Source organism: Mobula birostris, chromosome 26 (genome assembly GCF_030028105.1).
Source record: "Mobula birostris isolate sMobBir1 chromosome 26, sMobBir1.hap1, whole genome shotgun sequence".
Classification (NCBI taxonomy): Eukaryota; Metazoa; Chordata; class Chondrichthyes; order Myliobatiformes; family Myliobatidae; genus Mobula; species Mobula birostris.
Genome location: NC_092395.1, coordinates 8,069,046 through 8,096,951, shown reverse-complemented (window position 1 = coordinate 8,096,951; position 27,906 = coordinate 8,069,046). Strand labels below are relative to the sequence as shown.

Genomic DNA, 27,906 nt, shown 5'->3' with positions numbered 1-27,906 from the left:
GATTACATGGAGCCTAGAAAAATAGAGGGCTATGGGTAAAGCCTAGCAGTTCTAATGGTAGGGACATGTTCGGCACAGCTTTGTGGGCCGAAGGGCCTGTATTGTGCTGTATGTTTTCTATGTTTCTACATGAGGCAAAAACTGTAGACACCATCTAGTTGTGTCAAGTTCTGTTCACACTTGCGATGTTTATAAATGAATTGGTTGAGGAAGTGGAAGGGTGGGTTAGTAAGTGTGCAGATGACACAAAGGTTGGGGTGGATAATATAGTATATATAGGTTACAATAGGACAGTCATAGTATGCAGAGCTGGGCTGAGAAGTGGCAGATGGAGTTCAACCCAGAAAACTGTGAAGATCGAACTTGAAGACAAAATACAAGGTTAATGTCAGGATTCTTGGCAGTGTGGAGGAACAGAGGGATCTTGGCGTCCACGTCCACTGATCCCTCAAAGTGGCTGTGCAAGTTGATAAGGTGGTTAAGAAGGCGCGTGATGTGTTGGCCTTCATTAGTCAGAGGACTGAGTGTAAGAGCCGTGAAGTAATGTTGCAGCTCCATAAAACCCCGGTTAGACCACACGGAGTACTGTGTTCAGTTCTGGTCACCTCATTATGAGAAGGATGTGGAAGCCTTAGAGAGGGTGTAGAGGAGATTAGCCAAGATGCTGCCTGGATTAGACAGCATGCCTTATAAGGAGAGGCTGAACGAACCAAGGCTTTTTGCTTTGGAGTGAGGGAGGATGAGCAGAGACTTGATAGAGTCACCAAGATGATAAGAATCATAGATCGAGTGGATAGCCAGAAACTTTATCCCAGGGCAGAAATGGCTAATACAAGGGGGCTTAATTTTAAGGTGATTGGAGGAAAGTATAACGGGATGTGAGAGTTAAGTTTTTTTACACAGCGAGTGGTGAGTGCACGGAATGCCATGCCAGAGGCAGATACATTAGGGACGTTTAAGAAACTCTTAATGGATGATAGAGAAATGGAGGACCAGATAGGAGGGAAGGGGTAGATTAATGTGAGGGCAGGCTAAAATGTCGTCACAGCATCATGGCTGAAGGGCCTGTACTGTGCTGTAGTGTTCTACGTTCTGTGGGATAAAAATAAACCAGCTCCAATACCAAATTGAGTTAAATGAAACCGGACTGAAATGTTAGTGTCAGTGATGTATGCGAAGGTCTGGCGTAAAAACCCATCTGGTAATAATCCCCACCATGATCTGGTCTAGATTAAATGTAACTTCAGACATACCAGTGCAACTGATGCAGATCCCAGTGGGCAAAAAACAATTGACAAGTGTCATTCTTTCCAGTGATGTTCTCTTCCTGAGACTACCTAGTCCATTCCAATCGTCGACTACACTTCATCTAACAAAATACTTGGTAACAATGGACATCCATTGTGCAGGAGTTAGTCCCTTTTTCACTGTTCACATAGATTAGAAATGACTGTGAGCATAGAACAGGAACAGGCCCTTGGGCCCACGATGCCTGTACTGAACATGATGCCAAATTTAAATAATTCTCTTCTGGAAGTAACTTGGAAGATGTGTAGCTCGGGTGGTCGGTGGTTGGGTTGAGTTGTTCTCCGATCTTGGCAATTTATTTGTAAACATTTCATCATCATGGGAGAATACATCATCAGAGCACTGTTGATGGTGCTGTGTCCTCTGTATGCTTGGCCATTATATACTTTTCAATCAGCTGATGGATGTCAGTTTGGAAACTCGATTGTGACGTAGGGAGGAAACCTTGTCACCTATTGGCTGTGCGGTGAACTTCATGCATTGATAATTAGGATTTTGGTCTATATGTTTTTTTACAGAATGGTTTATGGAAAAGCATTTATGAGCCAATGTGGGCAAAATTCCAGACCACAACGCAGGACGATTGCCACCCAGCCAATCAGCGATGAGGTTTCCTCCTCCACATCACAACTGAGTTTCTGAAGTGACATCCAATCAGGTGATGGAAAAGTATGTAAAGACCAAGCATTCGGAAGACACACCGCAATCAATAGCACACTGACGATGTCTCCTCTGATGAAATGTTTGCAAATAAATTGCCAGGATTGGAGAACAACTCAACCTAACCACAATTCTCTTCTGCCTGCACATAAACCTCTATTCCTTGCATATTATTTTATTTTTATTTAGAGATACAGTGGGATAACAAGCCTTTCCGGCAAACACCACCCGATTACACCCACGTGACCAATTAACCTACTAACTGCTACATCTTTGGAATGTGGGAGGAAACCAGAGCACCCGGAGGAAACCCACACAGTCATGGGGTGAACGCGCAAACTCCTTGCAGACACGTTTCTGGCACCATAATTGTGTTACACCATAGCGAACTGTTACGCCATCGTGCCACCCCTGCTACACATCGTGCTGTTAGATAGATAGTTATGTGTCTATCCAACTGCCTCTTAAATGACACAGTTGTTTTTGCTTTTATCACTACCCCCCGGCACTCAGCACTGTCTGGGTAAAAAGATCTCTTGTACATCTCCTAGGCACTTTCCCACTCACCTGAATGCATGACCTCTTAGTACTTGACATATTAGATTAGATTCAACTTTATTGTCATTGTGCCGAGTACAGATACAAAGCTAATGAAATGCATTTAGCATCTGACCAGAAATGCAAAGAATAGTGTTATTTACAAAATAACTGGAAAATAAGAAAAGTGCTACAGCACACAAATATAAAAGTACTGAGACAGTACAATATGGATGCAATACTGCTTAGCACTGTGATGAGAGGTTCAGCAGTGTCACAGTCTCAGGGAAGAAGCTCTTCCTGTGCCTGCTGGTGTGGGAGCAGAGGCTACTGTAGCGCCTACCGGATGGGAGGAGAGTAAAAAGTCCATGGTTAGGGTGAGATGCACCCAGTGTAAAAGACTGACAGTCTCCTCTATCCATTGCCTCTCGTAATCTTATAATTTTCTTTCAGATCTCCCCTCAGCCTCCAGAGGAAACAACTCAAGTTTGTCTAACCTCTCCTTATAGCTCACATTCTCTAATCCAGGCAGCATCCTGGTAAACCTCTGCTGCACCCTCTCCAAATACCCCACATCCTCCCTGTAATGGGACGAGCATTATTTCTGATCTCCCCTTCCATCCATTACTTAACACTTTGTTTGAATTCCAAAGGTATCACCCAGTGATTACACTTACCTACAATCATCTGGACGCCCATGCTGATAACCACAATAACGGCAGCAGCAATGATGCACCTATTCAAGGTGATCTGTGACCACGGATCCTCCTCACCAATGTACTTTGCCTGAATTTTTTCAACAGCCACTTTTTTCAATTTCACTGGCAAAGGAAACATGGAAAAATATTTTATTTACTCAATAATGTTTTATTTTTCCACTTTTTTTCTTATTACTTTCTTTCACATGGATGGTCATATAGTCATACACCATGGAGGCAGAACCATTGCCCACTGAATTCGGCCTCATTGTCAAACACTAATTTGGCCTCGGTGGCCACTTTATTACCTTCCTCCTCTGTCGCCTTCCTGTCAGCTTGAACCAGTCTGGCCATTCTCCTCTGACCTCTCTCATTAACAAGGCATTTTCACCCTCAGAACTGCCACTCACTGGATGTTTTTTGCTTTTTTTTTTGACCCATTCCCTGTAAACTCTAGAGACTTTTGTGCATGAAAATCCCAGGAGATCAGCAGTTTCTGAAATACTCAAACCATCTTGTAATCATACCACAGTCAAAGTCACATAGAACACATTTCTTTCCATTTCTGATGTTTGGTCTGAACAACAACTGAACCTCTTGACCAGGTCTGCATGCTTTTATGCATTGAGTTGCTGCCACATGATTGGCTGATTAGATATTTACATTAACAAGCAGGTGTACAGGTGTACCTAATAAAGTGGCCACTGAGTGTAGATTCATTCCATTTTATTCATCCAAAATTCCCATTAACTCACCTTCTCTCACTTTTACAGTGTCCAATAACCCCATTAACCCAAATGCCTTTGTGATGTGGGAAGAAATCAGAGCTCCCAGGGAAAATCCACAAGGAGAATATGCCAACTTCTTACAGATATCACCCAGAGTCAGGATTGAAACTGTGTATCCCAGGACTGGAAAGGAAGAGGGAAGAAGGGAAGGAGAGGGGAAAGATAACAAGCTGGCAGATGATAGGTGAGAGCAGGTGAGGGGGAAGGTGGGTGGATGGGGGAATGGAGGATGAAGTAAGAAGCTGGCAGGTGATAGGTGGAAGAGATTAAGGCTGAAGAAGAAAGAATTTGATAGGAGAGGAGAGTGGACTATGGGATAAAGGGAAGGAGGAGGGGAACCAGAGGGAGGTGATAGGCAGGTGAGGAGAAGAGAAGGGATGAGAGATGAACAAGAATGGGGAATGGAGAAAGTGAAAAAAGGGAGAGGGCTAGAATGGGAACAGAAAAAGAGATGGGGGGGGGGGGAAGAATTACCAGAAGTTGGAGAAATTGATGTTCATGCCATTAGGTTGGAGGCTGCCCAGAGGTGTTAGTCCTCCACTCTGAGAGTGGGCTCATCGATGGGAGGCCATGGATTGAGATATCAGAATGGGAATGGGAATTGCTACTGAGTATTGCAAGGACATTTTTAGCTACTATTGTCAATGAGAGAAACTCAATTAAATCCTTAAATCTCATTCCTTTGCCTCTGGCCAGGCAGTGTTTAGAGGACTGAATATAACTGACTAATTCAAATCATGCTAGAACTGCCAAAAGGGACATTTCAACCATTTATTAATGTCAAGTAAACTCTGTGATGTGATCACCGGTCTGATTGTTTTCTACTTCAGCTCGTAACCGTGGCATGTGAGTGTTCAGTTTGTAATTTTGAACTTGCTTTAGGGGTTGTTAGTGCAGCTCATCAATTATCATTTAGGTCAGAGGCTTTGCTTCTTGAAGGAGATAAAATTCAAACATCAAAAGATGACAGGGAAGTAGTTGTCCACTCATTGACTGCAAAATTTATAACAAGTGCTTAATTGAAATGCTTTTATGTATAATATATTCAGAAAATAGAAAAGGCAACAGAATTGTTGGGCTTGTCAACAAAACTTAAATAATTTGATGATAAAAATGACGGATGGAATTTATTGCAGACAAGTGTGAGGTGTACTTTGGGAGGACTAACTAGGACTTACACAGGGTATGGTAGGGCACTGCTGAGGAGAGCAGTTTAACAGAAGGAATTTGAGAATGCACATCCATAATTCCTTGCAATTGGCACTGCAGGTAGATAGGATTGTAAAGATAGCTTTTGGCACATTGCCCTTCATAAATCAAAGTACTGAATACAGGAGTTGGAATGTAGTGTTGAAATTGTATAAGATACTGGTAAGGCCAACTTTGGAGAATTGTATGCAGCTATGATCAACTACCTGCAGGAAAGATTTCAATAAGATTGAAAGAGTGCAGAGAAAATGAACAAAGATGTTGCCAGGACTTGAGTTGTAGGGAGAGATTGAATAGGTTCAGACTTTATACCCTAGAACGTAGAAGATTGAAGGGAGATTTGATAGAGGTATTCAGAATTATGAGGGGCATAGATAAGGTTAATGCAAGCTGGTCTTACCCCTCAGGTTGGGTGAGACTAGAGCTAGAGGTCATAGTTTAAGGGTGAAAGGTGAAATGTTGAAGGGAACCTGAGGAACTTCTTCACTCAGAGGATGGTGAGAGTGTGATGTGGAACGAAATGACTGTGGAAGGGATGGATGTGGGTTTAATTTCAATGCTTAAGTGAAGTTTACATAGGAACACGGATGGAGAGCTATAGTCTGGGTGCAAGTCGATGGCACTAGGCAGCATAGTAGTTCAGTATGGATTGATGGGCCAAAGGGCCTGTTTCTGTGTTGTGGTGCTCTATGACTCGCTAATTTAAAAAAAATAGCAGGTAATATACAGTAGCTGTACTTTCACACTTAGCTTCAATCAAAGATCATTAATTAAATTACTTAATTTAACAGCAGCATTCTTTCCTGTTGAGCCACGTTATACACGACAGGACTTCACGTGCAGGTAAGTGTACAAAATCAGCAGCAGGAAGCGGCCATTTAGTCTTTTGAGTCGGTTTTATCTGATGTAATGTCCGAATCAGGTTTATTATCACTGACAGACTGTATGTCCTGAAACCTGTTGTTTTCTGGCAGCAGTGTAGTATAAGACAAAAAAACCAAATGTTACAATAATAAATAGATAAATAGTGCAAAGAGGAAAAGTGAGGTGGTGTTCATGGGTTCATTGTCCGTTCAGAAATGTGTCGTCAGAGGGGAAGAAGCTGTTTCTAAAACAATGAGTGGTTCTTCCCTGATGGTAGCAATGAGAAGAGGGCATGTCCTGGACAGTGAGGGTCCTTAATGATGGATGCCACCTTCTTGAACATCGCCTGGTGAAGGTGCCCTTGATGGTGGGGAGGCTCATGCCCATGATGGAGTGGCTGAGTCTCCAACCCCTTGAAGGCTGTGCATTGTTGCCTCTACCTCAGGTGGTGATGAAACCGGTCAGAATTCTCTGCGTTCCTATCTGCCCCAAGAAACAACAATGCTGCTCGTTGTCTTCACCTCTGAAACTAAAGGAAGGAGTTGCACTGTATTGCGACTTGTATGACCTTCCAAAATGTCAAAGTTCAAAGTTCAAAGTAAGTTTATTATCAAGTTATGTGTGTGTCACCATATATACAGCCCTGAGATTCATTTTCATGTGGGTATCCATAGTAAATATAAAGAAACGCCATAGAGTCAACAAAAGGCTGCACACAACAGGGCAGACAAGCCAACGAGAAACTATTGCCGGCTGTTCGATGTTGCACTGCAGGAAGTGTGGTAGGTAATTTACGCACAGCTAAGTTTCTGAGAAAGGTGGGTGTTCTTGTTCTGCTGCTTGAGGGTGAAATACACCAATGCCATCTAGTTCCTGATTCCCCAACTCTGGGGAAAAATAGGCTAAGTGTATTCAACCTGCCTATGCCTCTCATGGCTTTGTGTCCTCTGGGGACAAGCTTACCCGGAGCACTCAGCACCTCTGCTTTCTCAGGAAGCTAAAGAAAAATTTCCCCATGGATCCTCACCAAATTTTATTAAAACATTCTGTCTGGATGCATAATAACCTCTAGATCAGGGGCACCAAACTTTTTTTATGCCATGGACCAAAACCATCAAGCAAGGGGTCCACAGACCCCCAGATTGGGAACCCCTGCTCTAGATGGATGTATAATCACCATTTTCGAGTGACTCTCTGCCTGTGACCTCTAGGAACTTCAAAAAATTTTGGACGCAGCTCAGCACATCACAGAAACGAGCCTCCCCTCCATGGTCTCCGTCCATACTTCTCAATCCCTCAGTAAAGCAGTCGGCATTATCAAAGGTCCCATCCACCCTAGACATTTGCCTTTCTCGCCCCTCCCATTGGGCAGAAGATACAAAAGCTTGAGAGCATGTACCACCAGGCACAAGGACAGCTTCTAGCCTGCTGTTATAGCACTATTGAGTAGTTCCCTAGTAAGATAAGATGGACTCTTGACCTCATAATCTACCTCTTTATGACCTTGCACCTTATCATCTATCTACATGACAATTTCCCTGCAGCTGTTACACTTTATTCTGCACTCTGTCATTGATTTACGTTGTTCTACCTCAGTATTGGGTGGTGGGGTGGAGATACATCTCTACCAAAGGAGGTGTAAGGCACACCTTACCTACATTAGCCTAGGGCAAGGTGTGGCACCTGCTTAACCTCCCTGATCAGAGTCATGTGAAACCTTGGGAGCAGGTGCTGGATGGTCATATGAGCAACCGGTGTATGTCACAGGTTCTCGTGTTCATGCAGACAATCTCTGAAGAGTATTGATAATGGCTGGGGTCACTTATCTGTATAGACACTGCCCAGAAGCCACTTTTGTGGACAAACTTGCCAAGAACAATCAAAGTCATAGATCATAATTATGACCATGACCTCAATGCACTGTGTAATGATTTGATCTGTATGAACAATATGCAAGATTATTTTTTCACTGTACCTTGCTACATGTGACACTAGTAAACCAATTCCAATTCACCTCAGTTCCTTGCCTGCTGAGAGATAACATTTCTTTATTCTTTCTCTATCAAGTCCAGCCTCTCCAACTTTGGAGGAGCACACCCCACTGCCATGTGCATCACAATACCCAAGCACCAGTGAGGAGATTTCCCAGTGAATTCCATTTAAGAAACCAACCACTTTTGTTTTTAAACTATGTTCCTTCCCTCTCATACCTGACATTGTCTTCTTGGCACTTAGAGGATGGAACTGTGTGCTGCCATTCCCATGTGTGAGGATCCTGAAATGGAATTGAGTTGGGGGGGGGGGTTGGGAACTTGGTGACAAGATATGCCAGAGTTGTAATGATACCTGGCAATAATCTGTTTTCTGGGAATCCACTCATTAAACCAGTACACCCCTGCCCATCAATCCCAGCTCACTCAGTTCCGGTTGCATTTGTTTGTGCCATTTGAAAGTTTTGGCACTTGTACTCAGCTGACAAGGATAATTTTTAATATAGTTGTCTAATTGGTGACTAAATCCTAAACTTGGTAACTTGTGACAGATTAGCAGGCCCATGGGTTTAACAATCATATGGATCTACTTTTTAAAAAAAATAAAGATTAGCTTTACTTGTCACATGTACATCAAAAAATACAGTGAACTGCATCATTTTGTGTCAATGACATACACATTCTGAGGATATGTTGGGGACAGCCGGCAAATGTCGCCACGCTTTTGGCGCCAACATAGATTGCCCACATCTCACTAAACTGTATGTAACGTGCTGTAAGGTTTCACTGCTAATGTAATGGTTTCTCTGTAGCAGCAATGTTTGGGTTATGGCTAGAGATAACGGGGCTTAGGAATGTGGGCTATCCAATGAGAGGGATGTTGTTCTTTCTTGTGGGTCTGGGAACAGGGATTTTGCGGTCTTTTGCCAGGGAGAGATGAGGAGAAAAGACGTGAACGGGGAGAGTTGGTAGACTGCTGGATGGAGCGGACTAGGAGTGAAGGTCTGAGGGGTGGCTAAACTCGGAGGAGGTCGACGGGGAACCAGCAGACTGAACCCTGAGCTCCAACGTTGAGCATTAGACTGTTGCATGAGAATGGGCCCTTCTCTTTCTTTTTGTTTCTTTACTAGCCATATAGTCAAATTAAGAACTATGGAGCTCAATCGTTTAATCACGTATTGTGTACTGTTTGTTATTTCAGGGCACTGATTTGTAACAGGGGACAGATCACGCAGCGTCCACCCAAACAAGATTTCTTAAGTTTGGCCGGGCCAAGGGCTGTCCTCCCCTAGACTGAGCCACTAGCCGAACCGAGAGTTACATGTACACCTTGGAATGTGGGAGGAAATCCATATTGTCGTGGGGAAAACATTAAAACTCCTTACAGGCAGCGGCGGGTATTGAATCCCGATTGGTGATTGTTGGCGCAGTAAAGCATGTGCTAACCACTACGACACTGTCCCAGTCTCCGATTGGATCCTCCTCATATTAGTTGTTAAAATTGATATAAATTCAGCACGTTTCAAGCAATTTCAATTTATAATTTACTGTAACATGTAACAATTTTTATTCGACATTTTTTCACTTCTATCTTTAACTGTGAGTCCTTCCTAACATTACCTTCCTCAGTCTTCTTGCTGCTGGGTATTTCCTCCTTTGTTGCTTCAGGACTCGGCTTCTGCCATGTCTTTTGTCTACCCCTCGAGTGTTTAGGTATTTCTGCCTTTATCTCCTCAATTTGTAGTTCATCTTTCTCCTTCTCTGTGTCCTGAAAAAGGCACAAAAGTGAATCACACCACCCCAACTGAACTTCTTATCAAAGGTTTCAAAGGCTCATTTAATATCAGAGAATGTATACAGTATACAACCTGAAATTCGTACTCTTCACAGACACCCACAAAATAAGAAACCCCATAGAATGAATGATAGAAACATCAAAGCCCTGATGCTCCCCCTTCCCTCATACAAGCAGCAGTAAAAGATCGACCCCCTGCCCTCCACCCACGCCTGCAGAAGCTCCAAACCCTCCACCCAACCATGCAAGCAAAGAGTCCTTGATCCAGGGTCCTTCAAAACTGCAGCCCACAAACCAGCTCTTCAGTATCTCGGACAGGCCCCCAGGGAGGGAGCGGAGACCAGCAACTCACTGTTCCGATGGTATGATCTTTCACGTCACTTCTCCAGGCCCCCCATTTCAAAGACCGCCAGGATCTCACTCTCCATCAAAAAAAAGAGAGAGATAGAGAGAGAGAGAGAGGAATCACTCGAGTTGAGGGGCCTTCCACCGGCAGCTGGCAATTAGCAAACACACCACCTGCTGTCTCGGTGTGAACCATAACCATAAGACACAGGAATTACTAAAAGTTATTACAAATAAAAGTAGTGTGTTGCTGTTACACTGGAAAGGATGGTGAGCTGATGAAAGGGAGCAGAAGAGTGATCCCAGAATGCCGGGCTACGGTTATTGATCTTGATTTAAAAAGACAATTTAGAAAGTTTAGAAGGGTTCTGAGGGGGCAAGGTTTTCACACCGCCAGTTGGATATGTGGAGTGACCTACCAGGGGAAGTGGTAGAGCCATGTACAACTACAACACCTAAGAGATCTCTGAAAGCGTGCGTGCAGAGGAAACACGCACGCAATACACTGGAGGAACTCAGGCAGCACCTACGGAGCAAAATAAACAGACAATGTGTTGGGCCGAGACCCTTCATCAGGACATGCACAGGAAATTGTGCTGTGTCCGGTGACAAGGCTAGGGTTAAATCAGTGGGCTGCTGGGAGGCGTGTCTTGAAGGGACAGAAGGGCTTGTTCCGTGCCAAAAATTCAGAAGTCTCAGGACCACTTGAATTAGTTTTCAACTCATCCTTCATAAAGGAGAAGGTTTTAATTTTTTTAAAGAGGCAAAATAAATGTGGGTTAAGAATTCTTACTGTGAGCAATAATTCTATCATTAGTATAATCATTTCATTACATTGTAGAGCCATAGGGCCAGAGAGTGGTTGGTTGTGCAGGCATATTGTCAACGTGGAAAAGCAATCTAGTGAAGTATGCAGAGAGGACCAGTGTCGAGGGCTTTGGGTAAGGCATGGCCATGTGAGACTAGCTAGCATGGAAAAGATGGGCTGAAGGGCCTGTTTCTGTGCTGTTTTGCTTTATGAATCTATGAAATGATAATCCCAAAGATGATTATGTAAATGTTTATTCTTGAATATCAGTATGGTGTTTGACTATCCTCAGTAATTAAAAGGATGCATATATGATATTAGTCTTCTTGTATACTTTAAAACTTTCTTCACTCATGTCATGTATGATATTACATGTAAGTCTAGCTTCATATATTCCTAATACCTTATGAATGTGTGACTTAACCATCATAAGTTGCTATGTGAAGTACTTATGGTACTTTTCTGTTTCTCTCTCAGATTCAGTTGTATACGTAAACACTGTCCGATGAAGCTGCTGGAGCTTGGAGTCTCATGTTCAGCTGAGTGGAGTTTGGCTTAAAACTGAATTGTGTACTTCCTACTTCACACACAGGAGAGCAGAACAACGAGAATGAGAGGTGACTTGATAGAGTCCTATAAAATTATGAGAGACATAGACAGCCAGTGCCTTTTCCCCAGGGTGGCACTGTTTATTAACAGTTTAGTATTAGTGCATGAAACTTTAGGGAAGATGTCAGTGGTAGGTTTTTTTTTTACACAGACAATGGTAAGTGCCTGGAATGCACTGCTGGGGTGGTAGTGGAGGCAGATACATTAGAGACATTTAAAAGGCTCTTAGATTGGCGCACAGATGATGGAGAAATAGAGGGCTATGTGGGAGGAAAGGGTTAGATTAATCGTGAAGTAGGTTAAAAGGTTGGCATATTGTGGAATGAAGGGCCTGTACTGTTTTATATTCTAAAACAGGTGGGCAGGGTTGCCTCTGATGTATTAAATTTGTTATAGAGAAGTGGAACCATATGATCTGGTTTTACATTCTGAATTTATAAGATTGTTTAATGTTATTTCCAGTACACAAGTGTAAAGGAGAACAAAATAATTGTTCAATAAAGCAGCACAAGAAAAAACACAATAAGATGAAGAACACAATAATAAAAGAAACACAATAAATATTAATACATATGATAGCTTATATGTGTAGATTGATTGTATGCCTATAAAGTGATGCTAGGAACAGGAGTGTCTGTACATAAGGTGACTGACAGGAAATGACCCAGCAGTGGTGGTTGGGGTGTGAATGGGTGGGTTAGTGGGTGGAGGTGTTGATCAGCCTCAAAGCATGGTGAAAGCAACTGCTTTTGAGTCTGGTGGACCTGGTGTGGATGCTACGTAGCCTCCTTCCTGATGGGAGTGGGACAAACAGTCCATAAGCAGGGTGGAAAGAATCCTTTATGATGTTACTGGGACTTTTCTGACATCTTTTTCTATATATGTTCCTGATGGCGGGTAAGCTAATCTTCCTGTTTCTACATTTGGGATTGAGAGGGATAATAAATCAGCCTTGATGGAATAGTAGATCAGACTGATGGGCCGAATGGCTTAATTCTGCTCCTACCTATGTTGCTCGATCCATTGTGTTCCTCAAGTGGATTGTTGATTGCTCCAGATTCTGGCATCTGCAATTTTGTGAGTCTCAATGACAATGGACTTGCGAACACACAATATCACAAGGACACGGCAGTTGAATTGCATTGTGCCGGTACTTTCATACATACTTGTGAGTTCAGTTCCAGTTTTGCCCAGGGCAGATTGTACTGAGTGGGATCTCACAAGATGCAAAATTGGACAGGACTCTTCACATGAGCCAGACCTAGGATTTCTCTGGCAACAGGTTTACACCAATTTTGTTGGATATACAGTTTTCTGCCCACATCTGCACAGGTCAGATCCCCAGACTCCACACCATGTCTGTGGTGGTGAAGCCTCTGTAAAGGTAGCAGCATATAGAGCAACACACACAAAGTGCTGGAGGAACTCAGCAGGTCAGGCAGCAACTATGGAGAAGAATACATAATTGACATTTTGGGCTGGGTCTGAAATGCTAACTGCTTATTCATTTCCATAGATGCATTGACACTGGGACACCAAGAGGTGTTAGGTCTGTTCTTGATAAAGGCAAACAGTGTAAATAAAAACGAGAACACATATTTATTTACAGGACACTCTAGCAATGGCTCTAGCTCCACACGATCTCGTGTGACTTGCTCACGGCTTCAGCTCGACCTGAGCATGTGCGTCCAGCTCACCAACGTCACTTCTGGTTCCGGGGTGAACTGCCTGCATTGCCCATTGGGAACTGCAGTTCTTTATCACGTACACACATAATAACACAAGGGGCACCTTCACAACTGGCTTCAGGCAACTCAAAGTCCACAGCATGTGAGTCGCCGACCGGGGATGTTTTTTCCAGTGTGTTCTGTGTTGTTGCTGAGATTGGTGTTGGGGGCAGGGGTTGAGAGGAGGTTCTATATATTTTGTTTAGAGACACAGCATGGAACAAGCCCTTCCGGTCCAACGAGCCCAGAAACCCACCTATTTAGTCTTAGCCTAATCATAGGACAATTTACAATCACTAAATAACCTTCCAAATGGTACGTCTTTGGTCTGTGGGAGGAAACTGGAGCACCTGGAGGAAACTGAGCCGGTCACAGAAAGAATGTACAAACCTTCTTATAGAGGACGCCGGAATTGAACTCCGAGCTTCAATGCCCCAAGTTATAATAGTATCGCACTAACCGCAACGTGACCGTGGGTTGTGCAGATTGGTGTTAGGGCCAGGAGTGAATAGAGAGGGTCAGTGATAGAGGATCGGCAGAGGCTTTGGAAAGTTAGGGAAGGGCACTGAGAGAGACCAAGGAAATATTTCGTAATAGGGGTATGGGTGAATCATAGAGGTGATTTCCGCTTATCATTACGTACATCAGAATCAAAGTCAGAATCGGGTTTAAATATATATAATAAATAAAGGCATCCATTAGTCTTGCGAGACCATGGACCTGCGCCTGGGAAGTCTTCACTCTCCAGGGTGCAGGCCTGGGCAAGGTTTTATGGAAGACCAGCAGTTGCTCATGCTGCAAGTCTCCCCTCTCCAGGACACCAATGTTGTCCAAGGGAAGGGCATTAGGACCCATACAGCTTGGCACCAGTGTCATCGCAGAGCAATGTGTGGTTAAGTGCCTTGCTCAAGGACACAACACGTTACCTTGGCTGGGGCTCGAACTCACGACCTTCAGATCACTAGTCGAATACCTTAGCCACTTGGCCAATTAACTAATTAATTTATATAAGTGGTGCAAAAAGAGAGCAAGAAAATCTGATGGTGGGGGGAAAGAATCTGTTCTTAAAACATTACGTGTGTGCCTTCAGGCTCCTGTACCTCCTCCTTGATGGTAGCAATGAGAAGAGGGCATGTTCTGGCTGTTGGGGGGTCCTTAATGATGGATGCCACTTTTTGGAAGCATCACCCTTTGTAGATGACCTCGAAGTTGGGGAGGCTTGTGCCCATGATGGCGTTCCCTATAACCATTACACCCAAATGCCTACCGGTGTTATTTCAGTGCACCAAGCAACATTCTAAGATCCATGAAAGGTCACTTACATCTAATTTTTCACTGATCTTTTTACTTGTCTTCAAACTAGTATCATCTGTAATGAAAGAATGAGCTGTTAAGTCCCTCAGGAAATTCTGTACTGAGACCTTCCTACGTGAAACTACACTTCATTCGAATCACTTCACTCGTCAGAATCAGAATTAGTATCATTGGCACCCAGTATATTATGAAATATGTTGTTCAGTGGCAATGATAGATTGCAATACGTAATTGAAATCTATAAGTTACAATAAGAAGTACATATAAATTAATTAAGTCATTCAAAAAGAAAGCAAAAAAACAGAAAACAACTTGAGGTAGTGTACATGTGTTCATTGTCCGTTCAGAAATCTAATGATGCAGGGGAAGAAGCTGCCCCTGAAACCTTGAGTGTGTCATTAGACTTCCATACCTCCTCATTGATGTAACAATGAGAAGAGGGCACGTCCTGGGTAATGGGCATCCTAGTAATCGATAGTACCTTTTTGATGCATGGCATATTGAAGATGTACTTGTTGCTTGGGAGGCTGGTGTCCATGATGGCGCTGGCTGAGCTTCTATCTTTCTGCAGCTTTCTGCGCGTGTTGGCTTTGTACAATGATAACAATGGGTCTGGGTGTGGAAAAGGGAGATGGGGCGGACACTAATGTGAGAAGAAGATAGTGAAATGCTAACTGGCAGGTATATTAGCAATGCTTAAGAGGCATTTAGATATGCACATGAGCAGGCAGAGAATGGAGGGATAGAGGTCATGGGGTTAGTTTAACTGTCATAATAGTTAGTACTAACATTGTGGACTGAAGGGCCTGTCCTGTGCTCTACTCTTTTATGTTCTAACATTGTGGAAAAAAGGAAAGAAGAGATAATTCAATGGGCAGAATCTGAAAAAAGATCTACTGTGTATCAAAGTTCTTCCATCTACAAACCCTCTATAACCCTCAAGCTTTTACCACCAGGATCAAGGACAGTTTCTATCCCACGGTTATCAGACTCGTGAATGGACCTCTTGTTCAATAAGATGAATTCTTAGCCTCACAATCTACCTCGTTGTGATCTTGGACTTTATTGCTTATCTGCTCTGCACTTTCTTTTGGTAGCTGTTACACTTTAATCTGCATTGTTATTGTTTTACCTTGTTCTACCCCAGTGCACTGTGTAATGATCTGATCTGTATGACAAGCTTTTCACTGCTCAGTACACGTGACAGTAATTTATTTATTGAGATACAGCGGGGAATAGGCTCTCTGGCCCTTCAAGCCACGCCAACAATTGCTTGATTTAACCCTGGCCTAATCAAGGGACATTTTACAGTGATCAACCGGCAAGAATTTGGACTGTGGGAGGAAACTGGAGCGCCCGGAGGAAACCTACGTGGTCACCGGGAGAACGTACAAACTCCTTACAGACAGCAGTGGGAATTGAACTCTGGTCACTGGTACTGTGAAGTGTTGTGCTAACCACTATGTTATTGTGCTGTCCTACCATGACCAATCCCAATCCCAATTAATAACAAAATCAATACTTCCCGTTGTCATGGTGTTGTCATATTTCTCAATACCAATTATTAGACTAGAAAACGCATAGATAAACTTTAACCAAAGTGCATTAAGAGGATGCTAGGTGGGCAGATGAAAAGGCAGGGGACGGAGAGTATGGACCATGTGCAGGCAGAAGCGATTAGTTTAATTAGGCATCATTAGTTTAGCACAACATTGTGGGCTGAATGGCCTGTTCCATGTTCATTGTTAATTACACTATGTATCACTACTATTGGGAGGCAGGGTGGAGATACGTCTCTACCAAAGGAGGTGTAAGATGCTCCTTCCCTGTGCTAGCCTGCAGGTTACCCTTGGGCAAGGTGTAGCACCTGCTTAGCAACCCCCCCCCCCACTCCCACCCCCGATCATTGAAGCCTGCTGAATATTGAAAGGCCTGAGTAGAGTGGATGTGGAGAAGGTGGTTCCTATTGAGGGGGAAGTCTCAGACTGGAGGGCACCGACTCGGTACAGAAAGCTGTCCATTTAAAACAGAGATGAGGAGGAATTTCTTTAGCCAGAGGGTGGTGAATCTGTGGAATGCATTGCCACTGTGGAGGCCAGGTCATTGGGTACCTTTAAAGAAGAGGTTGATAGGTTCTTGCTTCGTCTGTGTGTCAAAGGTTAACAGGAAGGAGACAGGAGGATGACATTGCGAGGGAAAATCATTCAGCCATGACAAATGATGGAGCAGACTCGATGGTTGAGTGGCCTAAATTCGCTCTTATGTCTTGTGGTCTATAGTCTAAATAGGCGGCATAGTAACATAGTGGTAGTGCAGTGGTTAGCACAATAATTTGCAGTACAGGTGATCCAGGTTCAGTTCCCACTGCTGCCTTAAGGAGTTTATATATTCTCCCCATGACTGCATGGGTTTCCTCCGGTTGCTCCCATTACCTCCTATGGTCCGAAGATGTACTGGTCGGTAGGTTAATTGGTCAATGTAAATTGTCCGGTGATTAGGCTCAGATTAAATCAGGGATTGCTGTGTGGCAAGGCTCGAAAGGCTGGAAGGGTCTGTTCTGTGCTGTATCTCAGTGCTCTGAGATTGAATATAGTGCTACCATCAGCTAAAGCTAGGTCAGTACATTCTCTTCCCGTCAATGCTACAAACAAACATTTAACATTCCTAAAATACTTCTGGGTCAGAAAAACAGGCTGTAACATGTGCCTGTATAGTGTTTTGACTTTAGTACACCTGAATTTAGCAGCGCTTCTTCTTGTGACGTTATTTCTTGTATGGCTTCTGCAAGATCTTCCTCAACTGACTTAGAGATGTCTTGTTCCATGTCAGATCTTCAAAAGAAAAGACAAGAGATTTCTTAGTTTCCTTCCTAACTTAAATTCGTAAATCAGCGAGTTGTTTCTTATGTCTCCCTTCTCACTGTGAAACAGAGACACCTCTTTTTCCCTTAATAGGGCGAGAGAGAGCCTGTGGTATGTCGAATTACCGGGTGAATGAGTAGTCTTTGGGGTACTGCAAGTCTGTCTTTATTGATGTTTACTGCATGCTTGAGTGCTTGATGGGGGTGCTGATGTTTTTTTTTGCTGATGGGGGAAGGGGGGGTCATTGCTTGCTGCTGCTTACACACGGGAGGGGTGAGCTGGTGAGGGGCTTTGGGGTTCTAACATTTAACTGTTGTTCATTCTTTGGGACACTCCTCTGTTTTCGTGGATGGTTGTGAAGAAAAAGAATTTCAGGATGTATATTGTATATATTTCTCTGACAATAAATGTACCTTTGAAATCTTGAATCCTTTGAACAGCCAGATCACGTGGTGCTTCACATTTAACATGGTTTGAAGTGGTGAGGATTATTTTCTGGAGTTTTATAACAAAATGCAAATCGAGAAGGAGTGCGAATGACAGAGGAAGTGTCATAAGGGGGCGTTCAACAGGAGCGGACCCAAATACAAGACACAGACACTGAAGTACTAGGAACAGGACTCAGTGTGTCAAGAAAGCAAGGGAAGTGGGGAAGAAAGGATGCTGGACATTGACACAGGCTCTGGACGAGGCTAGGATGCAGGGCCTGGGCTAGGACATGGACAAGAAACATGGAGCCCAGACAAGGAAGTGGGAACAAAGAGCCTGAATTAGGGAAACAGGACTCCGGAATTAGAGCCTGGACAAGGACCCGGAACCTGGGTCTTGGTTGGGACTCGGAACCAGAATCTGGGTTTAGGCCAGCACAAGACTTGGCTACAGGACAGGACGAGAGAACTCCAGCACAGGGCTGGGTGAGGCACATGGACAGGACAAGAACATGAAGCCTTGACTTGGACTTGGGAGACGGGAAACACGGAGGCTTGGAAGACGGGAAACATGGAACACAGAGCCGGGACCTCTCCTTGGGAGCAAGACCAAGGGCCGGGGCTCTTTCTATACACAGTACACTGAACACGAAGAGACAGTTCTCCACTCAGGGTAGCGGCAAACGGCCGGACCTACCCAGCAGAGGCGAAGACACAGTTCCCAACAATGACAGACTGTTCCTTATCTTGACACAACGAGGCCCCGGTCTTGCTCTGGCAGTTGAACCTGACAGCATTTCAGGCAAGGCTTCAGAAGGAAAGGGAGGGGAGGGGAACAGTCCAGCAAATGAAGCTGAACCCAGGAGCTATTTATGTAGCCAGCCCAAAATGAGAACCAGGTGCCTCAATTGAGGCACCCCAACAGAACAAGGGAAAACCGGAAAACCTGGAATAAGGATCGATGGACTGGACCATGACAGGAACATTCTGTTTGTTTTCAACAGAATCATTTAACGTTCAGAATAGTGGCAACAGATGTGTGTGCACACACCTTAGGAGGAACATAGCTGTCATAAAGAGACATACTCTGCACAGCCTGGTCTTCCAACAAACTGTAGTGTTCAGTAATTATTAGTAATTATCTTTGGCCTAAGTGCACTTTTTTCCAGACATTTTTTTTTCAACAGAACTAACTATAATATTTTACCATTGATTGAAGTTCAAGTTTATCATCATGTATATACAACCAAACAAAACAAAGTTCCTCCAGATCACAGTGCACCCACAAAGCATATACCATACACAGCACATAAACCAATATCTCACTGTAAATAAGTTAATAAAATATAATTCAAAGTGGACAGCACAGGTAAACAGTAAGCAGCTCGCTGTCCTAGTGACGAGACCTCAGTAGTGGCAGGGTATTAATTAGTCTCACAGCTTGAGGGGAAGAAGCTGTTACCTAGTCTGCCAGTCCCAGTCTTGATGCTCCTGTACCTCCTTTCTGATGGTAGTGGGTCATTTAGATTACATTTTGCCCCATTCTGATGTTTGGTCTGAACAGCAACAGAACCTCTTGATCATGTCTGCATGGTTTCATGCATTGAGTTGCATGACTGACTGATTCGATATTTGCATTAATTAGCAGGTGTGCGGCTGTACCTAATAAAGTGGTCACTGAGTGTATGTCAAGAAAATATATTCACTATATGGCACCTTACGTAGTGAAATCCAGATATTGGTGAGGGTCAGAGTCTCTGTCGGTGTTGGTCAGAGTTGACCATAGATATGGTGTCCTAGCTGTCTAGATGTATAAGCCAGGGCAGTACAATATGGAGAGCAAGCTGTTGCCCATGTAGCAAGATCCCCTCTCCACGCATGTGATGAACCAAAAGGAACGGCAGAGGCCAATACGTTTCGGTACCAGCAGAGTCGCAGGAGTCTTCATCAGCATTAAACTCAATGGAGGACTGTCTTAGAGACTCCAGTTCTAGATTTTTCCCTTGGGATTTATTCTTGAAGCTTTCCCCATGAATGTGTGTAAATATAAGGCACTGAGGGTTTGAGATCAGAGTTTTCCTTCTCCCAGATGAGCTGCCAACCACGGCTGAAGAGCCCCATTTGCCCAGAGTGACTGGTGTTAAGGCGCCAGTAACCTTTGCCTCTTCTTCTAGTAGTAGAAATGGTTCTGCCGGGCTTAGTAGCTAAGCCACACGTGAAGTCCAGAAGCTGGACTTGGTTGTCATATAATTGAGACACACACCATTCGGAGGATTTAATAGGTAGTGGGAACTTGTCCACATTACCACCCCCTGGCTGTGACAACCATCCAGATATTACATACTTAATATGGCAGGAGGTTATATATCGAAATGATAAATGCGATCACCATACTAATGCTAAATGTAGCTTTTAAATGAAATCTCTTTAATTCCCAATATCCCAAAGCATGTATGTCCTAAATTTCAAATAATGGGTTCTCTTCCATGGGAATCGTTGAGAATTTGGGATAAAGCCACAGAGGAAGAGTCCTACATCAGATCTGCCAAGGTGACTCAGTAAGCTAAATTATTATTATTACAATTCATCTAACTTCTAGGTACAGGGATAAAGATGCAGCTCCTGATATCTAACTAAGTTTATTTTAACCTAAGGAAGTTTTGCAAAAAAGTGAGGACTGCTTACCTTTTATGGCTTGAAATTCTATTTTGCAGGTTGCACGGTGTGGTGGGACGACTGCACAGATCAGAAAGGTGCGGGCTGGGCCAGCTCATCATGGGCTGGCACGAGCCTCCCCAGCATCGAGCATATCCTCAAAAGGTGATGCCTCAGAAAGGTGGCATCTGTCATAAAGAGTCCTCATCGCCCAGAACATGCCCCTTTCCCATTGCTACCATCCAGGAGCCTGAAGACACACACTCAATGATCCAGGAACAGCTTCCACCCCTCCGCCATCAGATTTCTGAATGGACACTGAACCTATTTTTGCACTGAACCTCACTATTTTTTCCCCACTCTTTTTGTACTATTAATTTAAATAATTTTTAAAATATATATACTTCTTATTTGTAATTTATAGATTATTTTATTTTATGAATTGCAATATACTGCTGCTACAAAACGACAAATTTAATGATGTACAGTATACCAGTGACAATAAACCTGATTCTGATTCTGAAGTGATTGGTAACCGATTTATTATTGTCACATCAAAGATGAAGGATCAGCTTAATTCACCCTGTACATTTACATGTATTAGGAATCTGCTGTGGTGTGTTGGCACGACATGCAACAAAAAAATAACATAAACAATTTCAGACAGCAGAGAATTAAACTTAGAGGTTAAAGTTTAGATATGGAATAAAATGTGGATAAATACATAATTAGCAGTATGTAGTTACAAAGTAAACTGCATTATAAACAGCGGTTTAAAGTGTTTACAGTGCAGTGTGGTGACAAGGGCAATGGATAGAGGGGGCAGTCTTGGTTAGCTAGAATGGTTGATCAGATTAATTGGCTGGGGTAAGAAACTTTAAAGATGGCTTGTAGTTTTGTTTTAATAACTCTATAGAGCTTTTCAGAAGGGAGCTTTTGGAAATGACAGTTTGCAGATCGGGTAGTGTCCACAGTGACTTTTACTGCCTGTTTCTTTGTCCTGGACAATATAAGCCCTGTAGCAATGCTAGACTGCGGTCTATGACCTTTCCTGATGTCCTCATTGTTTGCTGTCACTCTTTTGTACATTGTGAGAGGACGCTGTACCAAACCAGACAGTAATGGCTGATGTTCGCATGTATTGAGATACGGTAAAAAATTTTGTTTCATATGCCATTCCTGTAGATTATTCAAAAAATAAGTACTTCGAGGTAGCACAAAGTGAAGAGCATTATCAGAATATAGAATATCCTGACTGGCTGCATCACAAGACCATAAGACCATAAGATACAGGAGCAGAACTGGTTCATGTGCTCCGCCATTTCATCATGGCTGATCCATTTTCCCTCTCAGCCCCAATCTCCTGCCTTCCCCCATATACCTTCATGCTCTGACCATTCAAAAATCTATCAATCTTTGCCTTAATTATACGTGAAGACTTGGCTTCCACAGCCGCCTGTGGCAATGAATTCCACCAATTCACTACTCTCTGCTGAAGAAATTCCTCCTCATCGCTGTTTTAAAAGGATGCTTTTTACTCTGAGACTGTGCCTTCTGGTCTTAGGCTGCCCCACCATAGAGAACATCCGCTCCACATCGACTCTGTCGAAACCTTTCTAGATCCAATAGGTTTCAATGAGATCTCCCTTATTCTTCTGAATTCCAGTGAATACTCATAGTCACAGTCATACTTTATTGATCCCTCCCGGGGGAAATTGGTTAAGGAATACAGGTCCAGAGCCATCGAACACTCAAGCCGTTCAATCCTGGAATTATTTTTGTGAACCTCCTTTGAACCCTCTCCAGTGTTAGCACATCCCTTCTAAGATAAGGGGCCCAGAACTGCTCATAATACCATCATGGTCTGGTACTGCAAATCAAGTGCACAGGAGAGTAATAAACTGCAGTGAGTTGTGGACTCTCATCTCCCCCAATCATCGACAGTATCCACATTTCTCAAGAAGACAACATCTGTCATTAAAGACACTCTCCAACCAGGCCATGCCATCTTTTCTCAGCTTTAAATCCCTGAAGTCCCACACAAGCAGGTTCAAGAGCTGCTATATCCCTTTAACCATTCAGATCTTGAAGCAGCCAGCACAACCCTAATCACTACAGTTTTGCAACACTAGGACCACTTGGTCACTTTGCACTAAATGGACCAGATTTTTGTTCTAATTGTGATCTTTCTTGGAAAAATTATGTATAATTTATAAACACAAGAGATTTGGCAGATGCTGGAAATCCAGAGAAACACACACAAAACACTGGAGGAACTCTGCAGGTCAGGCAACATCCATGGGGAGGAATAAACAGTCGACATTCCGGGATGAGACACTCCATCAAGACTGGAAAGGAAGGCAGAAGACACTGGGATATAAAGGTGACGGGAGGGGAAGGAGGATAGCTAGAACGGTGGCATGGTGGTGTAGTGGTTAACACAATGCTTTACTGTACAGGTGACCAGGGTTCAGTTCCTGCCACTGCCTGTAAGGGGTTTGTACGTGGCCAAGTGGTTCAGGCATTGGACTAGCGATCTGAAGGTTGTGAGTTTGAGCCCCAGCCGAAGGAACGTGTTGTGTCCTTGAGCAAGCACTTAATCACGCATTGCTCTGCGACGACACTGGTGCCAAGCTGTATGGGTCCTAATGCCCTTCCCTTGGACAACATTGATGTGGTGGAGAGGGGAGACTTGCAGCATGGGCAACTGCTGGTCTTCCATACAACCTTGCCCAGGCCTGCACCCTGGAGAGTGAAGACTTTCCAGGCGCAGATCCATGGTCTCGCAAGACTAACGGATACCCTTATTTATTTATGTTCTCACTATCACTGCATGGGTTTCCTCCGGGTGCTCCGGTTTCCTCCCACATTCCAAAGATGTGCCATTTGGTAGGTTGATTGATTATTGTAAACTGTCCCATGATTAGGCTAGGATTAAATCAGGGGGTTGCTGGGCGGCGTGGCTCGAAGGGCTGGAAAGGTTTATTCCATGCTGTGTCTCAATCAATCAATGAAGGCAAAGTCAGGTGGGTGGGAAAGATGAAGGGCTGGAGAGGAAGGAATCTGATGGGAGAGGAGAGTGGACCAGTGGAGAAAGGGAAGAAGCAGGGGGATTACAGGGAACAGATATGCAGCTGAGGAGAAGAGGTAAAAACCCAGAGCGGTTAATAGAAGAAGAGGGAATGGGGAGGGAAAGAAGTTACCAGAAGGAGAAATCAATGTTTATTCCATCAAGTTTTTCTTACACTTATGCACACGTGTACTTGTGTAAGTGACAATAAACTCAAAAATAAACGTGACTTTGAATGAATGGAATTGACTTTATTTCTTAAGCCTTCATATACGTGAGGAGTAAAAACATTTATGTTACGTCTCCGTTCGAATGTGCAATGTGCAATTTATGGCAATTTATAATAAATAGTATGTACAACAGGACAGTCAATGTAACATAGAAATACAATTGTATCAGCATGAATTAATCAGTCTGATGGCCTGGTGGAAGAAGCTGTCCCGGAGCCTGTTGGTCCTGGTTTTTATGCTGCGGTACCGTTTCCCGGATGGTAGCAGCTGGAACAGTTTGTGGTTGGGGTGACTCAGGTCCCCAATGATCCTTTGGGCCCTTTTTACACACCTGTCTTTGTAAATATCCTGAATCATGGGAAGTTCACATCCACAGATGCGCTGGGCTGTCTGCACCACTCTCAGCAGTGCCCTGTGATTAAGGGAAGTACAGTTCCCATACCCGGCAGTGATGCAGCCAGTCAGGATGCTCTCAATAGTGCCCCTGTAGAAAGTTCTCAGGATTTGGGGGCCCATACCAAACTTCTTCAACCGCCCGAGGTGAAAGAGACGCTGTTGTGCCTTTTTCACCACACAGCTGGTGTGTACGGACCACGAGAGGTTCTCGGTAATGTGGATGCCGAGGAACTTAAAGCTGTTCACCCTCTCAACCCCAGATCCATTGATGTTAATAGGGAGTTAGCCTGTTCAGAATGAAGGGACTAATGATGACGGGGAGCATAAAGTAAATACCATCATTAAAGGGGAATTACTGACAAACAGGGGGACTAAAATTAGACAATTTAAAAATTTATTTTATTTGGAGATACAGCAAGGTAACAGGTCCTTCCGGCCCAACAAGCCCAAACCCCTCCAGTTACACTCTTGTAACCAATTAACCTACAAATCTATGGACTGTAGGAGACACTAGAGCACCTGGAGGAGACCCACACATTCATGGAGAGAATGTACAGGCTCCTTATGGGCAGCGGTGGGAATAGAACCTGGGTCGCTGGCGCTGTAATAGTGTTACACTAACCGCGACGCCGCTGTGCTGCCTAATCTAACAGTTTGCAACGCATGGTTTTAAAAGGTGCGGCCGCAGAGATAACGGCTTCTTTGGTGAGCTCCCAGAATCTAGTCTCAGCTGATTAAAAATGGCAATTTCCCAACTGTCCACGGGTCCAAGAAGACTACCTCACTATTCCCCTTTTGCTCAATTTTGTTTATTTATTTGCTGTAATTTCCAGCGGTTTTTAGGTTGTGCACTGTACTGCTGCCAGAAAACTTTACGACACAAGAGAGTCTGCAGATGCTGGGAACCCAATGCGACACACACAAAATGCTGGAGGAACGCAGCTGCTCAGGCAGCCTCTGTGGGAATGAATAAACAGTTGATGTTTCAGATGGGGGACGATTTGGCAGGTGATGGGTGGGGGAGGGGGATGAAGTAAGAAGCTGGGAGATGATAGGTTGAGAGAGAGCTAGAGATTAGATTAGATTATTAGATTATGAAGACACACAGTCCTCTTTTATTGTCATTTAGTAATGCATGCATTAAGAAATGATACAATTTGCTCCTCCAGAATGCTATCACAGAAACACAAGACAAACCAAGACTAAAAAAAACTGACAAAAACCACATAATTATAACATATGGTTACAACAGTGCGAGCAATACCGTAATTTGATAGAAGAGCAGACCATGGGCATGGTAAAAAGTCTCAAAGTCTCTTGAAAGTCCCATCATCTCACGCAGACAGTAGAAGGGAGAAACTCCCTGTCATGAGCTTCCAGCACCGCAAACTTGTCGATGCAGCATCCTGGAAGCACCCGACCACAGTCCAACTCCGAGTCCGTCCAAAAACTTCGAGCCTCCAACACTGAGCACCGAGCACCATCTCTGCCGAGCGCTTCGACCCCGGCCCTGGCATCAGGCAATAGGCAAAGCTGAGGATTTAGGGTCTTCCCCTCCGGAGATTCTCGATCGCACAGTAGCAGCGGCAGCGAAACAGGCATTTCAGAAGTTTCTCCAGATGTTCCTCCGTGCTTCTTATGGCTGTCTCCATCAAATCAGGATTATGCACAGCATCCTAGTTCACAGATACAATATCATTCGGAGCGGCCGCGCGCGCTGCATCGCGCCGCCGTCTTTTCCTCCCCCAGGAAGGAATCTGAGAGTGGACCGTGGAAGAAAGGGTAAGAGAGGCACCAGGGAAGGAGAAGAGAAGAGGCCAGAGTGAGGAATTGAAGAGGCGGGAAGGGGCAGGTGTATATATTAACAGAAGTTAGAAAAATTGATGTTCATGCCATTCATTTGGAGGCTACCTAAATGGAATATGAATGGTTGTTCCTCCAACCTGAGAGTGGCTTCATCGTGGCAGTAGAGGAGGCTATGGCCCAACAGGTCAGAATGGAAATGTGGATTTGACTTCAAATGGTTGGTCACTGGGAAATCCTGTTTTTTTTTTGCAGATGGAGTGAAGGAGTTCAACCAAGTGGTCCCCAATCTTCCCCATGGCAATGATAATAAACCTGATTCTGAACTATGAGGCTGCTGGATAAGAAAAAAGTGAGTGACTAGTGGCCTTTATTGTCGTATTTTCCAGTACATTGTTGGAATCCATCATTAAGGGCACGAATTATACTTTAATGTGTTTGGCTAATTTCAATGTGGTTTTATGAAGGAAAATGGACTTTAACAAATGTGATGCAACACTCAATCAGCTGGAGGAACTCAGTAAGTCGGGTGGCATCTGGGAATGCAAAGGAACTGTCAGTTTTTGGGTCGAAATGTTGCCTCGATATCACATTTACAAATGTGGTGCTGTTTTTGGGAATATCATAGGCAGAGTAGATAAGGGGGTCTCAGTGGATCGTTACATGATTTAAGATTAGTTTTATTTGTCGCATGCACATCAAACCATACAGTGGATCAAGTCAGTAAGGACTGTGCTGGGGGTGCAGCCCGCAAATATCGTCAAGCTTCTGGCGCCAACATAGCATGCCCAACATAGCACACCAACAGGCTCTTCGGCCCATTTAGTTCATGCCGAGCTATATTTCTGCCTGGTCCCATCAACTTACGTAGGCCTCCATACCCCTCCCACCCAAACTTCTTAAAAGTTGAACTTGAACCCACATCCAGCACGTCTGCTGATCTCGTTCCACACTCTCACCACCCTCTGAGTGCAGAAGCTCCCTTCAGTTTCCCCTTAAATATTTCACCTTTCACCTTTAACCTATAATCAATCAAGCTCTCCCTCTCTTTCTCTCTCTCTCTCTCTCAGAGTGGCCTCATTATTGGATACACCTGCACACCTGCTCATTAATGCAAATATCTAATCAGCCAATCATGTGGCAGCAATTCAATGTATAAAAGCATGCAGACATTGTCAAGAGGTTCATTTGTTGTTCAGACCAAACATCAGAATGGGGAAGAAAGAGAGAGGCAGTTCTGTGGGTGAATGTGCCTTGTTAATGAGAGAGTTTCTAGGAGAATGGCCAAACTAACTCAAGATGATAGGGAAGATGACAGTAACTCAAATAACCATATGTTACAACAGTGGCATGCAGAAGAACATCTCTAAATGCACAACATGTTGAAACTTGAAGTAGATGGGCTACAGCAGCAGAAAACCTTGAACGTACACTCAGTGTCCATTTTATTAGATACAGGAAGTACTGTTTTTCACTGTAACTCGATGTGACAGTAATAAACCAATTTACCAATTGACTAAATCTATATGCTTTGGATAATATTCATCACAATACTGAGGTGTTTTTGTTCCCATATTGATTGATATTTTTTTCTCTCTCTCACTATTGGATAAAATCGACAGAGATGTTTGTAACCTAGAACTCACTCTTCACCCGAGGTGGCCTGTATCAGAGGTTCCCAGCCCCTTTCATGCCATGAAGCCTTGCCATTAACCAAGGGGTCTGTAGGCCCCAGGATGGGAATTCCTGACCTACGCAGAGAAGTGTGAGTTGGAGAGATGTGAAGACATAGCAATGACATAGAAACAGG

General features: G+C 43.8%; 1 protein-coding gene across 2 annotated transcripts in view; it reads right to left on the bottom strand.

The window, feature by feature from the left end:
* Window positions 1–27,906, bottom strand: part of LOC140188033 (uncharacterized) — a 46,598-nt gene that overhangs the window by 4,630 nt on the left and 14,062 nt on the right. For both annotated transcript variants that reach the window (XM_072243934.1, XM_072243933.1), the window contains exons 2-5: window positions 17,387–17,484; window positions 14,662–14,708; window positions 9,676–9,823; window positions 3,183–3,326 (exon numbers count right to left, since the gene is read on the bottom strand). In XM_072243934.1, coding sequence (XP_072100035.1) covers window positions 3,183–3,326; window positions 9,676–9,823; window positions 14,662–14,708; window positions 17,387–17,477 — 430 coding nt within the window. In that variant the 5' untranslated portion in view covers window positions 17,478–17,484. The remainder of the gene's footprint in view (window positions 1–3,182; window positions 3,327–9,675; window positions 9,824–14,661; window positions 14,709–17,386; window positions 17,485–27,906) is intronic.